At 45.5% G+C, this 14,256-nt stretch overlaps 1 protein-coding gene across 2 annotated transcripts in view; it reads left to right on the plus strand.

Moving 5' to 3' along the window:
- PRKCB (protein kinase C beta) overlaps nt 1-14,256 on the plus strand; it is a 1,047,370-nt gene that overhangs the window by 633,018 nt on the left and 400,096 nt on the right. For both annotated transcript variants that reach the window (XM_085629465.1, XM_085629464.1), the window contains exon 9: nt 3,552-3,698. In XM_085629465.1, coding sequence (XP_085485591.1) covers nt 3,552-3,698 — 147 coding nt within the window. The remainder of the gene's footprint in view (nt 1-3,551; nt 3,699-14,256) is intronic.

Raw genomic sequence — 14,256 nt, forward strand, 5'->3', positions numbered from 1 at the left:
GTTACAATCCTAATATATCACAGTGACCTATAAACTGTCATTAAAAAGCTGCATGCAAACTCCATGGTATAAGTTAGACCAGTGTTTCCCAAACTGTGGTCCGTGGACCCCCAGGGGTCCGTGACACATTCCCTGGGGGTCTGCAGGCAGCAGTTTGAAAAGCATTGCAAAGTTCCTTGTATAGTTAGCAGTTTTCGGGCAACAATAAAAGTGTCAAGATAACAACAGGGATTAATGTACCTGCTGGAGAGAGATGAGAGTTTTGTCCAGTGGCACCTTTGGGATTAATATGCCCACTGCAAAGAACGTGTACCATCCAATTTAAAAAACAGTATTTTATGTGCATAGATCAGTGGGTTACTGCTTTTGTCACGGAGATTCTTTGGTTTCTGTTTAGCTCCTAAGTGACTGTCTAGCACAGTGGCAAATACATTGTCATCAAAGAGCTGCTTGCAAACTGCATGGTATAAGTTAGTAACTTATGTTTTTTTCCCAGTGTTTCATTATCCTGATGCTGCTAAAAAGGTTTATTAGGGTGGAAATACATTTTTCTTGTTAAAGTCAATGCTAACCACTGTGTTATGTTCTGAATCCTGAGTTTGTGCTTCTCCAGACCAAGCTCTCTTTAAAAATGCCTACCAGTATGAATGACATGTGAATCCTACACCTTGTAGCCCCCTTTGCCTTATGTAACATTTTCTATACACTGATTTGCACGAATGATTCATTGTCTCTATATGTGTGTGATGTTAAGTGTTCCGACATCCTACAATGCTATGAGACCAACTATAAAACAAATGAAATGCATGCGACAGAGGGGAGATGAGAGGCGCTGTTGGAGGGTGATAGTGGGGGAACCATTGAAGAACCCCAACAAAGATTGTCGTATCCTGGTGCATAGTAAGGTCTTCATTTACTATTCTTTCAAAGCTAATGCAATTCAATATATAATGATACATGTGTTGCAGACTGCACCATTCTTTCCAAAAATATTTTGGGGGGAAGAGTGTCCCAAAGCCCCCTTTGTAGTGGTCAGGCTCCCTCACCGCACTTGGTGTGCACCGTATGGGGACTGCCCTGAAATGATTTGCCAGGGCTGCTTTGGATTTCCAGTCTGGCCCTGGCAGGAGCCTCGTAGAGCGAAATAAAACCAACCATTTAAAAGTTATTCATGGAGATGCAGCACCAACCTTCCCATCAAACGTTTTAGTTTTTTGCAAATTCTTTCAATATAAAATATTGAGAGGGATACTTAAAACAGAAGCGGCAGAGCGTGTTAGCCGCCTTGGCTTAACGACACTCTCTGCCACTTCAACGCAGGGCTGAACCAGATTTACAAGAATATGGTGCAGCCCTGCGTTTCCCCCTGCGCTGGCACTACACTTAGCAGTATAGGGCCAACGCAGGCACCCTTGCACCATAGTGCAAGGGTGTCTGCATGCAGGGGAAGATTAGTTATGTACAGGAAGGTCCCCCTTGAAATCTTGAAAGGCACTTTTGTCACTTCTATATGTGCTTCTTAATGCAGCACACATGGAAATTACAAAATGTCATTTTTTTTAAAGATTGTTTATTTGCAGGAAGGGTCACCTTCCTGCACATAAACAATTCAAGGCGTTTTGCTTTTTCCATGTGTGCTTGACAAGGCAGCATACATAGAAAAAGCAAAAATGAGGCGAGGGAAACCATTTCTCCTTGTTTTGCCAAGTTAAGACCAGGTTTTCGCTGGTCTTAATTTTGGCGCTGCCTCCTATTTACGCTGCCCTTGTAAATAGGGGGCGTCATCAAAATCAATGGGTGTTGGGGTGGAACGCCTACCGCAACACCCACTGCCCACCACTTTCACGCTAAGCATTGTGTGAAAGGGGGCTTTATTTACAAGGCAGCGTTAAGCCACGTGGCTTAACGCTGCCTTGTAAATAAGGCGAAGTCCCTATCGCCACGGGAATCTCGCAAAAAGTGACATTCCCATGGCGATAGGGGCTTGTAAATATGCCCCTAAAGTCCTTAGGATTTCGAGTATTTGTTTTGTGTGCACACGTGTGTTTATCTTTTTCTAATTACTGTTTAAATGTTTGAAATTTAAATCCTACAAATTGCTTGGGGGCCCCCGGCTTCCAGTGGTGACTCAATGGGGGTCCTCAGGAGTCAAAAGTTTGGGAACCACTGAGTTAGACCATTATATTTTTTCCCACAATTTTAATTTTCCTAATTTTAAAAAGGGTTCATTTGGATATAAAAACATTCTTATCAGTAAGGTTAAACCTAACCACTGTTGTATGTTTTAAATCCTGAGTTTGTGTTTTTCCAGACAAAGCACTCTTAAAATATACTGCTTACTAGCATGGATGACATGTGATTCCTGCACCTTGTAACCCTATTGCTGTATGTAAACTAAAAGATTTCTATACAATGATGTACACATGTTTCATTCTTTGTCTCCATATAATGTGTGTATGATGTAAAGTTGTCTGACACCCTAAACTGTTATGAGAGGCGCTATAAAACAAATCAAATGCATGTGAAAGAGCGGCTATGGAGAGATGAGTGGCACTTTTGGAGGGTGGTAGTGACGGAATCTGTGGAGACGAGGTCATTGGCACGCTCCAAAAAGGACTCAGGCGCAGGGCGCCATCAGCGCTAAAGCCAGCCCTGGATCGAATGGAGAAATATTGAATAATGGATGAAAGAATGAATCGATGACCGTATGCAAAGGTGAAATGGTGGATATCAGCCGGTGCATGGAAGGGTGAATGGACAGGTGCTTGGATGTACAAGATAAGAGAGTGCTTCTAGGGTGGGCCGGGCTCCGTTCCTTCGCTTGCTTGGGACCATCAGGGCTTTGGTTTAAAGCAGAGGGTATTTTAATTTTGTTTTTATGCAGCCTAAGTCCATCAGGAATGTCATCACTTACTTTGACCATTTTAAAAATTACAACTAATCCCCGTCAAAAAAGATTTTGCACATGGGAGACAGAGTACCCAGTCTGTCGTTCCAGCTATTTCTCACACACAAAGAGTGTGACACTCACAGTCAAAGGCACACACACAAACACTTTCTCTGTCTCATGCCCTTTTTCATATGGTCTGTCTTTCATTGCCTCTTCTACATCTTTCCTGTCTTTTTTTTTCTCTTTCTCATTATTGGAGTTCCTGTATCCCCATATTTGTACTATAGGGTAAAACCAGGCGTTGGGAGTTTCTTGGGATGTTCAGGGATGGAAGATTAGGGGTTCTCTTGGAGTGTTAAGGGAATAAAGGTTTGGAGGTGCTTTGGCGAACAGCTGGATGCACAAGGATTGTTGAAGGAGGGGCAATTTTGTGAACAACAAGAGGCTATTTTTCCTTTGTGAAGAGGTAAAGTAAGTTTTTCATGAGATTTTCTACCTTCTCCAGAGTTAGGAAGCAGAAGAGGATGGTTCCTTGTTAATAATCCCCTTCTGTCCTCTCTGGTGTTGACCTGGCGTGGGCAAATGCCTCGTGCATCAGATCCATCCAACACTGTCTATCCAACACACGTTAATAGCAAACATGTGCTTCTTCTCTTTTCAGAGAGCAAAAATTGGTCCCGGACCCAAAGATGCAGATGGAAAGATGGCAAACTCGACCGCCAGATTTGACAATAATGGAAACAGAGACCGCATGAAGCTGTCGGACTTCTCTTTCCTTAAAGTTCTGGGGAAAGGAAGTTTTGGAAAGGTAAGGAGGCTCCCACTGTGGTCATACCTGTGGACAGCGCTGCATGGGAACATAAATTCCACATCTGTGACTTCTCTTTCCAGCTTAGCAGGATATGAGCTGTAGATAAAGTTGACACAATCAGAAGTGTGAAAGGAACAGTAATACCTCCTTGGTGGAAGCAACGCTGGCCTACCCTCCTTTGATGTGGCTGGCCTAAAGACCCTTTTCTTCAAAAACAAGTTGTGCAGCTGCCCATCTTTCAGCAACCTTGTTTCATGTAGACTCTGATCCCAAGGCTCAAACCTGTAGGAAAGCTGCCTGACTAAAATAAAAGCATAATGGTGAAGGACGGGGACATTGTTAGTTTTAGGGCCTCTCTCCTTTAAATTCTAAATGGTTTTACTCAACAGGAGCAGTCTTTTAGACACCATGTTGTTGGAAGTCTTCGCTGGTCTCAAACGTCCGAAAATTACTCGTGTATTTAGAAGGACATTTACTTTCTTCGACCTTTTTTGATCCAAGAATAATGAAGAAGGTTCTCCCTGGTGTGGATCCTGCTACATTAATGACATGTTTAGAAGGGCTGTTTGTGGAGTTTACTAGAAATTGACTGGTCTAAGAAGGTCAAAACACTTGACTAGTAGATGCTCAGTTTGGTTTATGGGATAAGACAGTCTCCAATAAAGGTATGAGGGCAGTGGTGTAGCTAGACCTTTGGCAGCCCATGGCGGTCCCTGCAGCGCATGTAAGAGCAGGGGGCGGGGGGTGCTGGCGATTCCTACCGTGGGGGGTTGCTGGAGATTCCTGTGTTTGCCGCCCCACCACGGCCACAGGTAAGAGTGGGGGGATAGGCCGCTGCCCCAGAACTCGTGCCCCGCCCCCCCCTTGCTATGTCACTGCATGAGTGAAAGAAGATTGTGTTCTACTAGACAGGGATTGGGGAAAGGAGATCCTCGATCTAGACAGGAGCATGCGAGGGGCGTGACCCCCAATCCTGGCAGAAGCACACTAGGACATGGGTAATGCCTGTGCACGGTCTTGTCATAATCATGCCACTTGTATTGCCTTGTTCTACAGAGGAGCGTGATACGACATGGCCTTCGTCTACAAAGGAACATTTGACGGCCGTAAACTCACTATAGACATAAGCACTGTAATTGTAATTGCATTAATATAGCGCTTACTACCCCTGCCGAGAAAGAGCCTGGGTGAAAGTTGGTCTCTGCAAAGAAGCATTCTAGCGGCACCAGGAAAGGACAGCTTAATCTACACAGGCACATGCTGCAGGACTTTTCGCCATGCATTGTTATACCCACCAGGTCCTTCATGGGCTTATCTGTAGAAGCAAACTTTAGCAAGATGGAAGAGATTAGAAATCCCACAACTTTTATTCACTGATGCCCTGGGTCTTGTGTATTACAACCCAATCACCAAACCAGCTCCCAGATACACTGATGAACCAAAACCAGATGCAATAAATAAACACAGAAACCAGAATCGGAGGCCTTTTCTGCAAGTGACATGGTTGCTATTGTAGTCTAATTGGCTAATTCATGATTATCAAGGTCCCCATGTCTTAAGCATCCAAAGTTGCTTTACGAGAATGTCCTAGGGACATCATCTGCCATATTTAGATGAACCAGCTTCTTCGAGAGCCCGGCCGCAGCCCCTTTTGCAAGAATTCTACAGCTATGTCAACAAAGAGAGAACAATGGGACCTGCAGTACTCTGGGTATTTATTTGCCTAAAAGGGGTAATAATTGTGTCTTCACACAATTTGAAGTACAACTTATTGATCATAATAATTTCTGTGTGAGGTCAACTGCATATGGTTTACAGAATAGGACTTTGGGGCTGAGTGCCCAGCTGGAGAACAGCACTGACCACAGACTTGATCTTGTGTAGAGGCACGGGGGAGATTTTATCCTAATTCGCATGTGATAGTAGAACACTGTTTTTGCATTCTAATGCAAGGCAGTCTTTTTTTTGGTGTGAGTTTTGTATAGCACAAACTAGACCAGGAGGTATCAGAGCACTTTACATGAGCACCAGTTTCGCTACAGATGGACACATTCATTTTTTTTAGGCACAAGGAGATTAAGTAATTTGCCCAGAATCACAGAATGTTGAGCGTCCCTGCTAAAACTCGAACCCGGTTCCCCAGCTTCGAGGTAGACCGCCCTAGCCGTAAGGCCTCATTCTCTCCCCAAGTCTTGAAAATATAGTGCCAAATAACACACCTTAAAGAATAATTATCACCGTAATTGTCTAATGCTAATTAATAAGAGCAACAACAGTAATAATAAGACATAAGTTCTCTAAGGAAATGTTCCAGTACTTAAGTTGTGCCCTCAGCAAGTGTGCAATCCCCACCAGTGTTGGAGGGTTCACTCTCCTCAAGAAAGATTTTAAAAAAGGGTCACAAATTGTGCCTTTCAGTACACATGTACAAAGAGATATCTAATTTGTCAGAGCCCTTACGGGCCCTTAATACATCAGGGTATGTAATTTTACATTATTTGTTTCAAACCGCTTACAGCCTATTTCATTTTTCCATCTTTCCAACTCCCAGCAGATTCTCAGTCTTATGTTGTGACTGGAAGGGGCGCTGTGGAAAATGGAAAAGTTTGGAAAACTTTGCAGATCTCACATTGGCTGGCCATGGGAAGCAGAGCTGGGCAGAACTTACAGGCTTATACAGCGGGGCTCATGTTCTGGTTGCAGAGACTTCACACGTCTAACGGCAAATAGATGACACCAAGTCTCAGGCCACGGACAGCAGGACTGATAATACCACATAGGGCTTTATCAATGTAAATAGTGAAAAGGCTCCGTTCAAGTTATGAAAATGCAAAGCTGCAGCTGCCCTCTGGCACTAAAGAACCAACATCAGCTATAAGTCTCCCACCCTTGAATTGTCACCATGAATGTTGATTTAAAGTATTTTGAAAATGCAGTGTAATAATTGTGTACTCCAACATCAGCTTGCAATTTTCTGAATATGCACCCATTTTCTGTCAAATACAAGCTTTTGAGCTTTGAATAATATATTCTATATCCTTAAACAATAGCTTGTACTTTTTATGGAAAACAGAATACCAGCTTTTTATTTTGAGTAAACGCATGCTGACTGACAAAGCCTCAACTTGTCGGTTTCATCAAGTACTCACAGGACTGCAGCACTACACAGTGTGTCCCTTACATGCCCGTCACATGCCAAGAATGCTCGTCATATTCCAAGAATTCCACCATCATGTCAAGGGAGCCAAGATCCAGCTAAGAATGGCAACCATAATGCCAGGGCAGGTAATAAGCCAGGGTTGGTCACCACCAATGCAAGGATGCCCACAGCATGCTAAGGGCCTGATTATGACTATGGCGATCCTACAGCGGCGGCGCCAACCCGCCGTCCGCAGCAGGACTGCCAAAGCTGTGGTGCACTCACCCGCCAGAATAGAAGTCACATCCTGGTCTGGCAGGTGGTGCTGCAGCGGTCTGATAGCGGCGGTCTATTAGGCTCATAGAAGAACCTAACATGCAGACCGCTACTGTCAGTGCCGACTGCACCTTCCTGCACGGTGTGGCATACATGCCACACCGTGCAGGAACTGTGATTGAAAATTCAGGGGGCACTATTAGGGCCCTCTTTGTTGCCTTTCTGCCGCCCGCCATGAACGGGGCGATTGAAAGCAAACTTGTAATTTGCTCAGCAGTTCCACAGCGGCACCACCAGCAGATTACAGCTCCCTGTCCGCTGCACGACCACCGCAGGATCCTGGATCACCGGCAGGCACAGCGGTCCTGTGGCAGTCTGACGGCCACACTTTTAATACTGCAGGGTGGCCCGCAGTGGGCCGGTGGTTGGACCACCAACGTGAGTACGGCGGTCCATCGCGCACTCATAATAAGGCCCTAAGTGTGACAACCAATATGTCACAGATGGTCCTGTACATTCTTAGGACCCAATTCAGAGAACCAACTTAAGACAAAATCCTAAACTTACTACCATTTTGGTATTCACAGAAGGCACTTACTCATTTTGGTATTCACAGAAGGCACTTACTCATTTTGGTATTCACAGAAGGCACTTACTCATTTTGGTATTCACAGAAGGCACTTACTCCTTGATGAGTAAGTGCATTCTGTGAATACCAAAATGAGTAAGTGCCTTCTGTGAATACCAAAATGAGTAAATGGTAGTAAGTTTAGGATTTTGTCTTAAGTTAGTTCTGTGAATCGGGCCCTTAGTGTATCATATGTCTTGAGTGGCTCAAAATGCGTGCAGGCAGGTGGCCAGTATGGCTGAGTGATGCTAGGCTGAGGGACTCCACAGACACCAGGCATTTTCCCACATGCACACATAACCCGATTGTCACAAGCACATGCAGGGGTGCCTTGTATTTGTTTTGTTACTCCTGCTATCCTATCTGGCCTGCATTTCGCTGCTCCATTCCATTGCCATGAAGCACACCTGGCAAGGACACACTGTATGACTGAGAGAACAGACGTGCAAGTCACCATTTGAATGGTGCTGCATGATCGCTGGCCGCCATGTTCTAGACCCTTCTCTGTCAGATCCTGTGGGCATCGGATAGTCTTTCACTGAGGCCATTGGGTTTAAAGCTCTGCGCTAGAGAGCTGAGGTCTTCAGTTTCAAGGGCCAGCTTTCTAAAAGAAATTTGCTGCATCTGCCCACACAAAAAAACACAAATTCTGCATGTGTGATGGGCTGATACTCAAATCAAACATACATTGTGTGACTTTGATTTCACCACCTCTCCTTAGGCCTGGAGCTGTGCAAGACTGTCCCCAGGAGTTCGCGCTTCACAACTGCAAACTCTCTGCAACGTTAATCGCTATTGCTTATCTATATGGATACAGGAATACAAATGGTTATGCACACAAACTCTTGCGCGACAAGCAAGATGGCGGTTCTGTGGAGACGATTACCAGCATAATCTTATGCACAAGTGACAGGTTTTTGTGGCATACAAAAAATTCAATCTTTGTTGCCTGGAGGGCCAGAAATCCCTACACATTCCTTCCCATGTAACAAATCTGAGGCTCCAGTAAGGAGGAATGGTGTGTCCTCCATGCTCAGCTGCAACCTTTCAAGCTCCTATACTTCTCTGCCTTAGCAACTCAGCCAGAAGAGGAGTTAATCTGCTGGCACATTAAATCCGACTAAATCCTGAACGCATCCTCGTCGGTCTACCCCCACCGCAGCACCAAGGCGAGCTCTGAGAACTGGCTTCTGCTAGTAATTTACATGGTAGAAGCTGAATCTGTGGGGGTGCAGTAATGGCCAAGGATTTAAAGGGGAGGGGGACATGCGGCCTTCCTTCCAGAGCTTTCTGAAGGCCTCAAGGATACCGTTGCCCAGGGCTGATCACTTTTCTAAATGGCAAGGGCGTGTGCACCCCCACCCAAGGCACAGAAGGGGCCTGGGGACCCCCATCTGTCAGGGCAGGATTCTTATTGGGGAGAAGGGGGATCAGGTACTCCTCCTCAAGACTCAGAATGGCCCCGGGGACCCCATCTCCATTGCCCTAATTTTTATTTTGGGTGAGGGGCATGGAACCCCCGCTGTTCCATCCTGTGGCCCTGGAGAACCTTTTTCCAAGGGCCCAATGGCAGCAATGTCTTTGAGACCCCATCCTCCAGGACACTGCTGTTCCCTGCCTGCAAGAGCATGGGCAAGGGAGAACTTCAGTTCCCTGCCCTCACACTTACAGGCAGGGAACACAGGTTTTCTACCACTCAGCTGGAGCAAATAGAAAAGCTGCTCCCGCCGGAGGGAGGAAACCAATGTAGCTGGCTCTCACTGCGCCCTGGGAGGTTGCTGGCAGGGGTTCTGGGGTCTGTGTCTCCCCCTGCGGCCCCAAGGGCTGCAATTGCCACTGGTGGGTCCAGGACTGCCACAGAAAAGGTTAATTTGCTACGGTCGGGGTGATGGGGTCCGCAGGGCCATTTATTGGATGGGGGAGGGTGGCTGGTGCATGCCCCCATCCCCATAAAAATATTATGTGACCCTAGGGATCGAGTCCCTGGGGCCCGGCAATTGCCCAGAAGTGGAGTGCATGCCCCCCCAATGGATATAAAAAAATTACCGCTAGTGTTGGCCCACTCGGGGGGAGGGGTGGGGAGTATAAAACTAATTATGGTGGGATTCTGTTCAGTCATTTTTACAAGATCACTGTTCAATTTCCCTATGGAAAATGGCATGGGGAAAATGCAGTTGTATCCCCCTTTTTTCTCAGCCCCTGCTTGACGATCACCCTGAAACGTTTCAGAAAGAAGCTGAGGTGGATTAACAGCTTTTTTTTTTGCAATGTTTAGTGAAGATTTGTAAAACGGCTCCAAAGTTATAAGCAAAGACAAAAAATAATTTCCAATGGAAATGTGGTCCTAACTATAACTACCCAGTGATAATCACCACTGGGTAAAAAAAGATAAATTAATTGGGAAACAACCATTACAATGCAGTTATTACAACGCACTACTTTTACAATGCAGTCATTACAACGCAACATCATTTACATCGCATGCCATTACAACACAGCCATTACAACGCATGCCACTACAACACATGCCATTACAACGCATTATAAGGTAAGTAATGGGAAATAGTAATTTTTACCCCTACACTATCCAACACTTACACTACTGTTGTATTATGAGTTGTAATGGTATGCATTGTAATGGATGTTGCGATGTAAAAACTGCATTGTAAAGGCATGCGTTGTAAAAGTTTGCGTTGTAACGTGTCCTGTTCAAATTAATTATATAAAATAATGGCTAAAGTAAGATTATAGTTACGTGTTGAATTAAGATAAAAACTAAAGTTAAAAAAAAAACACTGAAATTCAGCAGTTATAGTTTAGTGAGCTAACAATAATTTACACCCATGCCATGCACTGCCTATGACTACGCATATTAAATTACTGATGACATGTTAAACTACAACATTGATGACATCACTGATGGCATCTCAAATCATGATGCCATACTCGTATACAGCATAGATTAAGTGTACATTTGTGGGTCTATAGCATGGTAATAGCATAAGCCCTGGAGGCACACGTGACTGTGCATGTTGCAAGTTACGTGGTGCACCATTTTCAAACCACTAAAGTTTAAGGTGCAACTAATATTCCATGTTAAACACGGTAAAGCCTGAGAGTACCTGATATGAGGTGCAGAGGTAGGTTTTTAGCTTAAGGACAAAACCTGTTCCCAAAAATCTGCTAGAAAGGGCAAAGCTTCTATTGACAATAGCCAAGTAATCAATTTCGGAAATCAATTTAAGGAAAATTCATATGTTATTGGCAATGAACAATTGAAAAAGTAAAGAGTTACAAGTATTTAGGAATAATCTTTGATAATACGTTAACCCGGTCCATGCATATCATTACAAAGAAAGAAAAGCTGGTATAATCAGCAAAGCTGTGAAATGGACGAGCAACAGGTACATTTATATGTAAACCATCAGCTCTGTCCTTGACTTATGTGCTGGCGCGGGCTTTGGCACTGTGCACTGAGCAGTTGGTTACAGGCCCTGGCCTCCTGCCAGGCCCTGCACAGGTTTGAACCGCAGACGGGCAACCTCCCTGTGCACATGACCTTCGGCCGTGCACAGTGGGGGTTGGCCACAGGGTGAGGCCCCTTGCCGGGCTGTGTGCCAAATCCCTCACAGGCACCCAACACTCCCACAGGAGACAAACCAACATTTTCTTGCCTTTTTATTTTGGACCAGCATCACATGAGAATTAGACAGTAGCTTTTTCACAGTATTGATGAGATGGGAATGAATGTCAGACCCCCATTAGAAGAACAGATATCTATAACTGCACCAAAGGGTTAAGGTGCCGGAGGTGAATCACCAGGCTTTGTATCCTTAAACCTTGGATTGTCCTAAACTGTACCTCACGGGATTTCTGTGCTAGGTCTCACAGGAGTATTGTGATATCCAAAGCCCAAAATTACTTTATGTTAAAGTTGGCTTTTAGGGGGTTCCTCTGAACCCCTCTCCACAAGTGTTAGGGGGGGTCAAGATGTCCCTACCCTGCCCCATTATTGTCTACTTTATAAACTTTTTAAAACTTTTCTTGGAGACGGAGGCCGAGTCCTGAAATAGTAGCTTCATGTTCTGCAGTGTTGCAGCCAGCCTATCATATCCCTCTGTACGGTCCTGTGGTGCCGAAATTAGTCCAGGGGAGAAAAAGCTCCCTGCAACCAATGACCGGGCTCTATTTTTATCCATGACAAGCTGAAAAATTACAAATACTTTTTACCAATCCAGGCACAGTATTACAGCTTTGGATTCAAATATCACCCAAGCCAACCTACGTATATGTATGTACGGAAAGGTTCAAATGTATGTAAAACCTTAAAAATACACTTTTTTTAAAAAACACACATTGGTGGCCCAAGGTATGGCTACGTCCCCATGCAGATGAGGGACCGCGTCCTCGTGTAAAATGTGCTCAGCGCCATCCATTTTATAGAAGGGACTGCAGAGGTTGGCACAAATATTCTGTTGCGCCCCGAGGCATGTACTGTAATACACCCTCAGGTGGTCATTCCAAGAAGCGCAGAGCCCAGGGTTCCAATCAAGCTACACTTTCTGTCAAAGGCTGACTCACAGGGCCCCTGTCTTCCATGGGATGAACAGGCCGATGGGACTTTCTATGAGCAGATATTGACAATCTGTAAAGAGGTGCCGTCTGCCTCCCCCAGTTGTAGTCAAGCCACTCGCAAAGGCTTCTGGGAGAATCTTAAGGCATTTGATGGTCTCAATAGATCTCTTGTGCTGAGCTGTGTAGGCAGCAGCCAGTGTAACTCATTTATAGAACTAGAGATGAAAAGAGTTGTTAATCCCTGGGTATTTTATGTTGTGCTAATTACACAATTATTTAGGGCTGCGTCTCCGTCCCTCCGCCCCTCTGACAGCTGTCACGCGTCAGATTCATTTAGACTGTGGAGTGACATGGTGCCCTTGGACTCTTTTTATCTGATGGTCTCAGAGGCAGTGTTGTGCGTAAAGGTTGCGTGAGTGCAGACGCACCCCTGATATACCCCGCATTCCTTCCGGGTGCGCGCGGCTGCTCGGTCCACGGGATGCGCTTCCTCTCGCGCTTCAGAGCTGAGCTCTGCGTCTTCCTCTCTGTTGTGCCAGCAGCGTCTCGTTTGTTTGTTTCGTTTGAACTTCTTCAGCTAGGAAGTTGCGAATGCGTTTTCGCTTCAAAGACTTCAGCAAGAGACGAGCGCGGCCGCACAGATGTTTGTGTGTAAATACGCAGTAATTACTATTGGGGACGTGGCGCGTGGGAACCCGGCTAATCCTCACTGCAGCGGCTGCAGGTGAGTGCTCTGAACATGAAAAGAAAGGCTGTTTAATTATCATATGGGCGCACGGATTCACATCCCCGTGGCTTCCATGCAGTGTATCTGTCGGCTTCCCCATTGACCCATGCAAATGCTCTCCGTTTACCCTTTGCCCTGGCTTCCCATTGGCTACTGTGAAAGGCAGTGGCGGCTGCAGGCTTTTAAAAGTGGTGTGGCACGTGCAGCGCATACAAAGTTAAAACATTTCCTTGAGTGCAGACATGCTTAAATTTGCATTGCAGAGTTGATCGTGCACATACTATTTATAGGTGTGTTTTATTTATATAGCATATGCACCGACACCTTTGCAATGCATATATAACTTTATTTAAAATAAAGAAAAATAAAAAAAAATAACGTTATCTTGACGGGCTGATCCTCCGCGCTCACTCTGCCAGGCAACGATGTGCATGCTGGGTAATAGCATTCCAGCCAATCAAAGCCCTGCTGTCATGCTGCTTTTAATATCAAACAGCATTGCCAGGATTGGCTGGGTCAGGGAAGCGCAACACTCCATCTGAGACTGATGGGGCTGTGTTGAAGCTCTTTCAGCTCCCACGTAGCATTGATTATGGAAGTCAAAAGAACTGCCTATGCCAGTCTGGCCATGGACAAAAACACGGCCAGTCTGACAAGCGCAGTTCTTTATTAGAGCCTCAATCAATCACCGCGCTGCTCCATAAGCCGGCCCCATAGGAACCAAATGCTTCATGATATGGACTCGGGGGGTGTAGTGGCTCGCAGTAGGAGGTCAACACACCCACGCTCATATGGATGAGCCGCCCCTGGTGAAAGGCTCCCTATTGGCTACTGTAACTAAGTCCAGATTGCTAACGTAACTGATTCTCTATTTCCCCTATAAATAGCTCCCTGGAACTGACTCACCAATGACCTCATGAGCTGGATCTGTGTTTGGCCATGCAATTTGCTCGCTATTTTTTGCACGCACCTGCCTTTGTATGTGCTTTTCTATGGCCCTTGTGAATAGCTCCTAGTGTTCCGATCTCCCCAACTCTACCTAGGACACCCAAATCCAGGTAATAGAACCCAAGGATGCCTGTTGAAAGGAGAGAGATACGCCTCTTGTGGGTTGGAACCAATAGGAGAAGGCAAGACAGACCAGGAGCTCCAGATGATTTGAGACACTGAGTCTGACTGGTACAGACTGATCCGAGGGGAGCTAGGAGAC

The sequence above is a fragment of the Triturus cristatus genome, chromosome 10 (assembly GCF_964204655.1).
Source record: "Triturus cristatus chromosome 10, aTriCri1.1, whole genome shotgun sequence".
Classification (NCBI taxonomy): domain Eukaryota; kingdom Metazoa; phylum Chordata; class Amphibia; order Caudata; family Salamandridae; genus Triturus; species Triturus cristatus.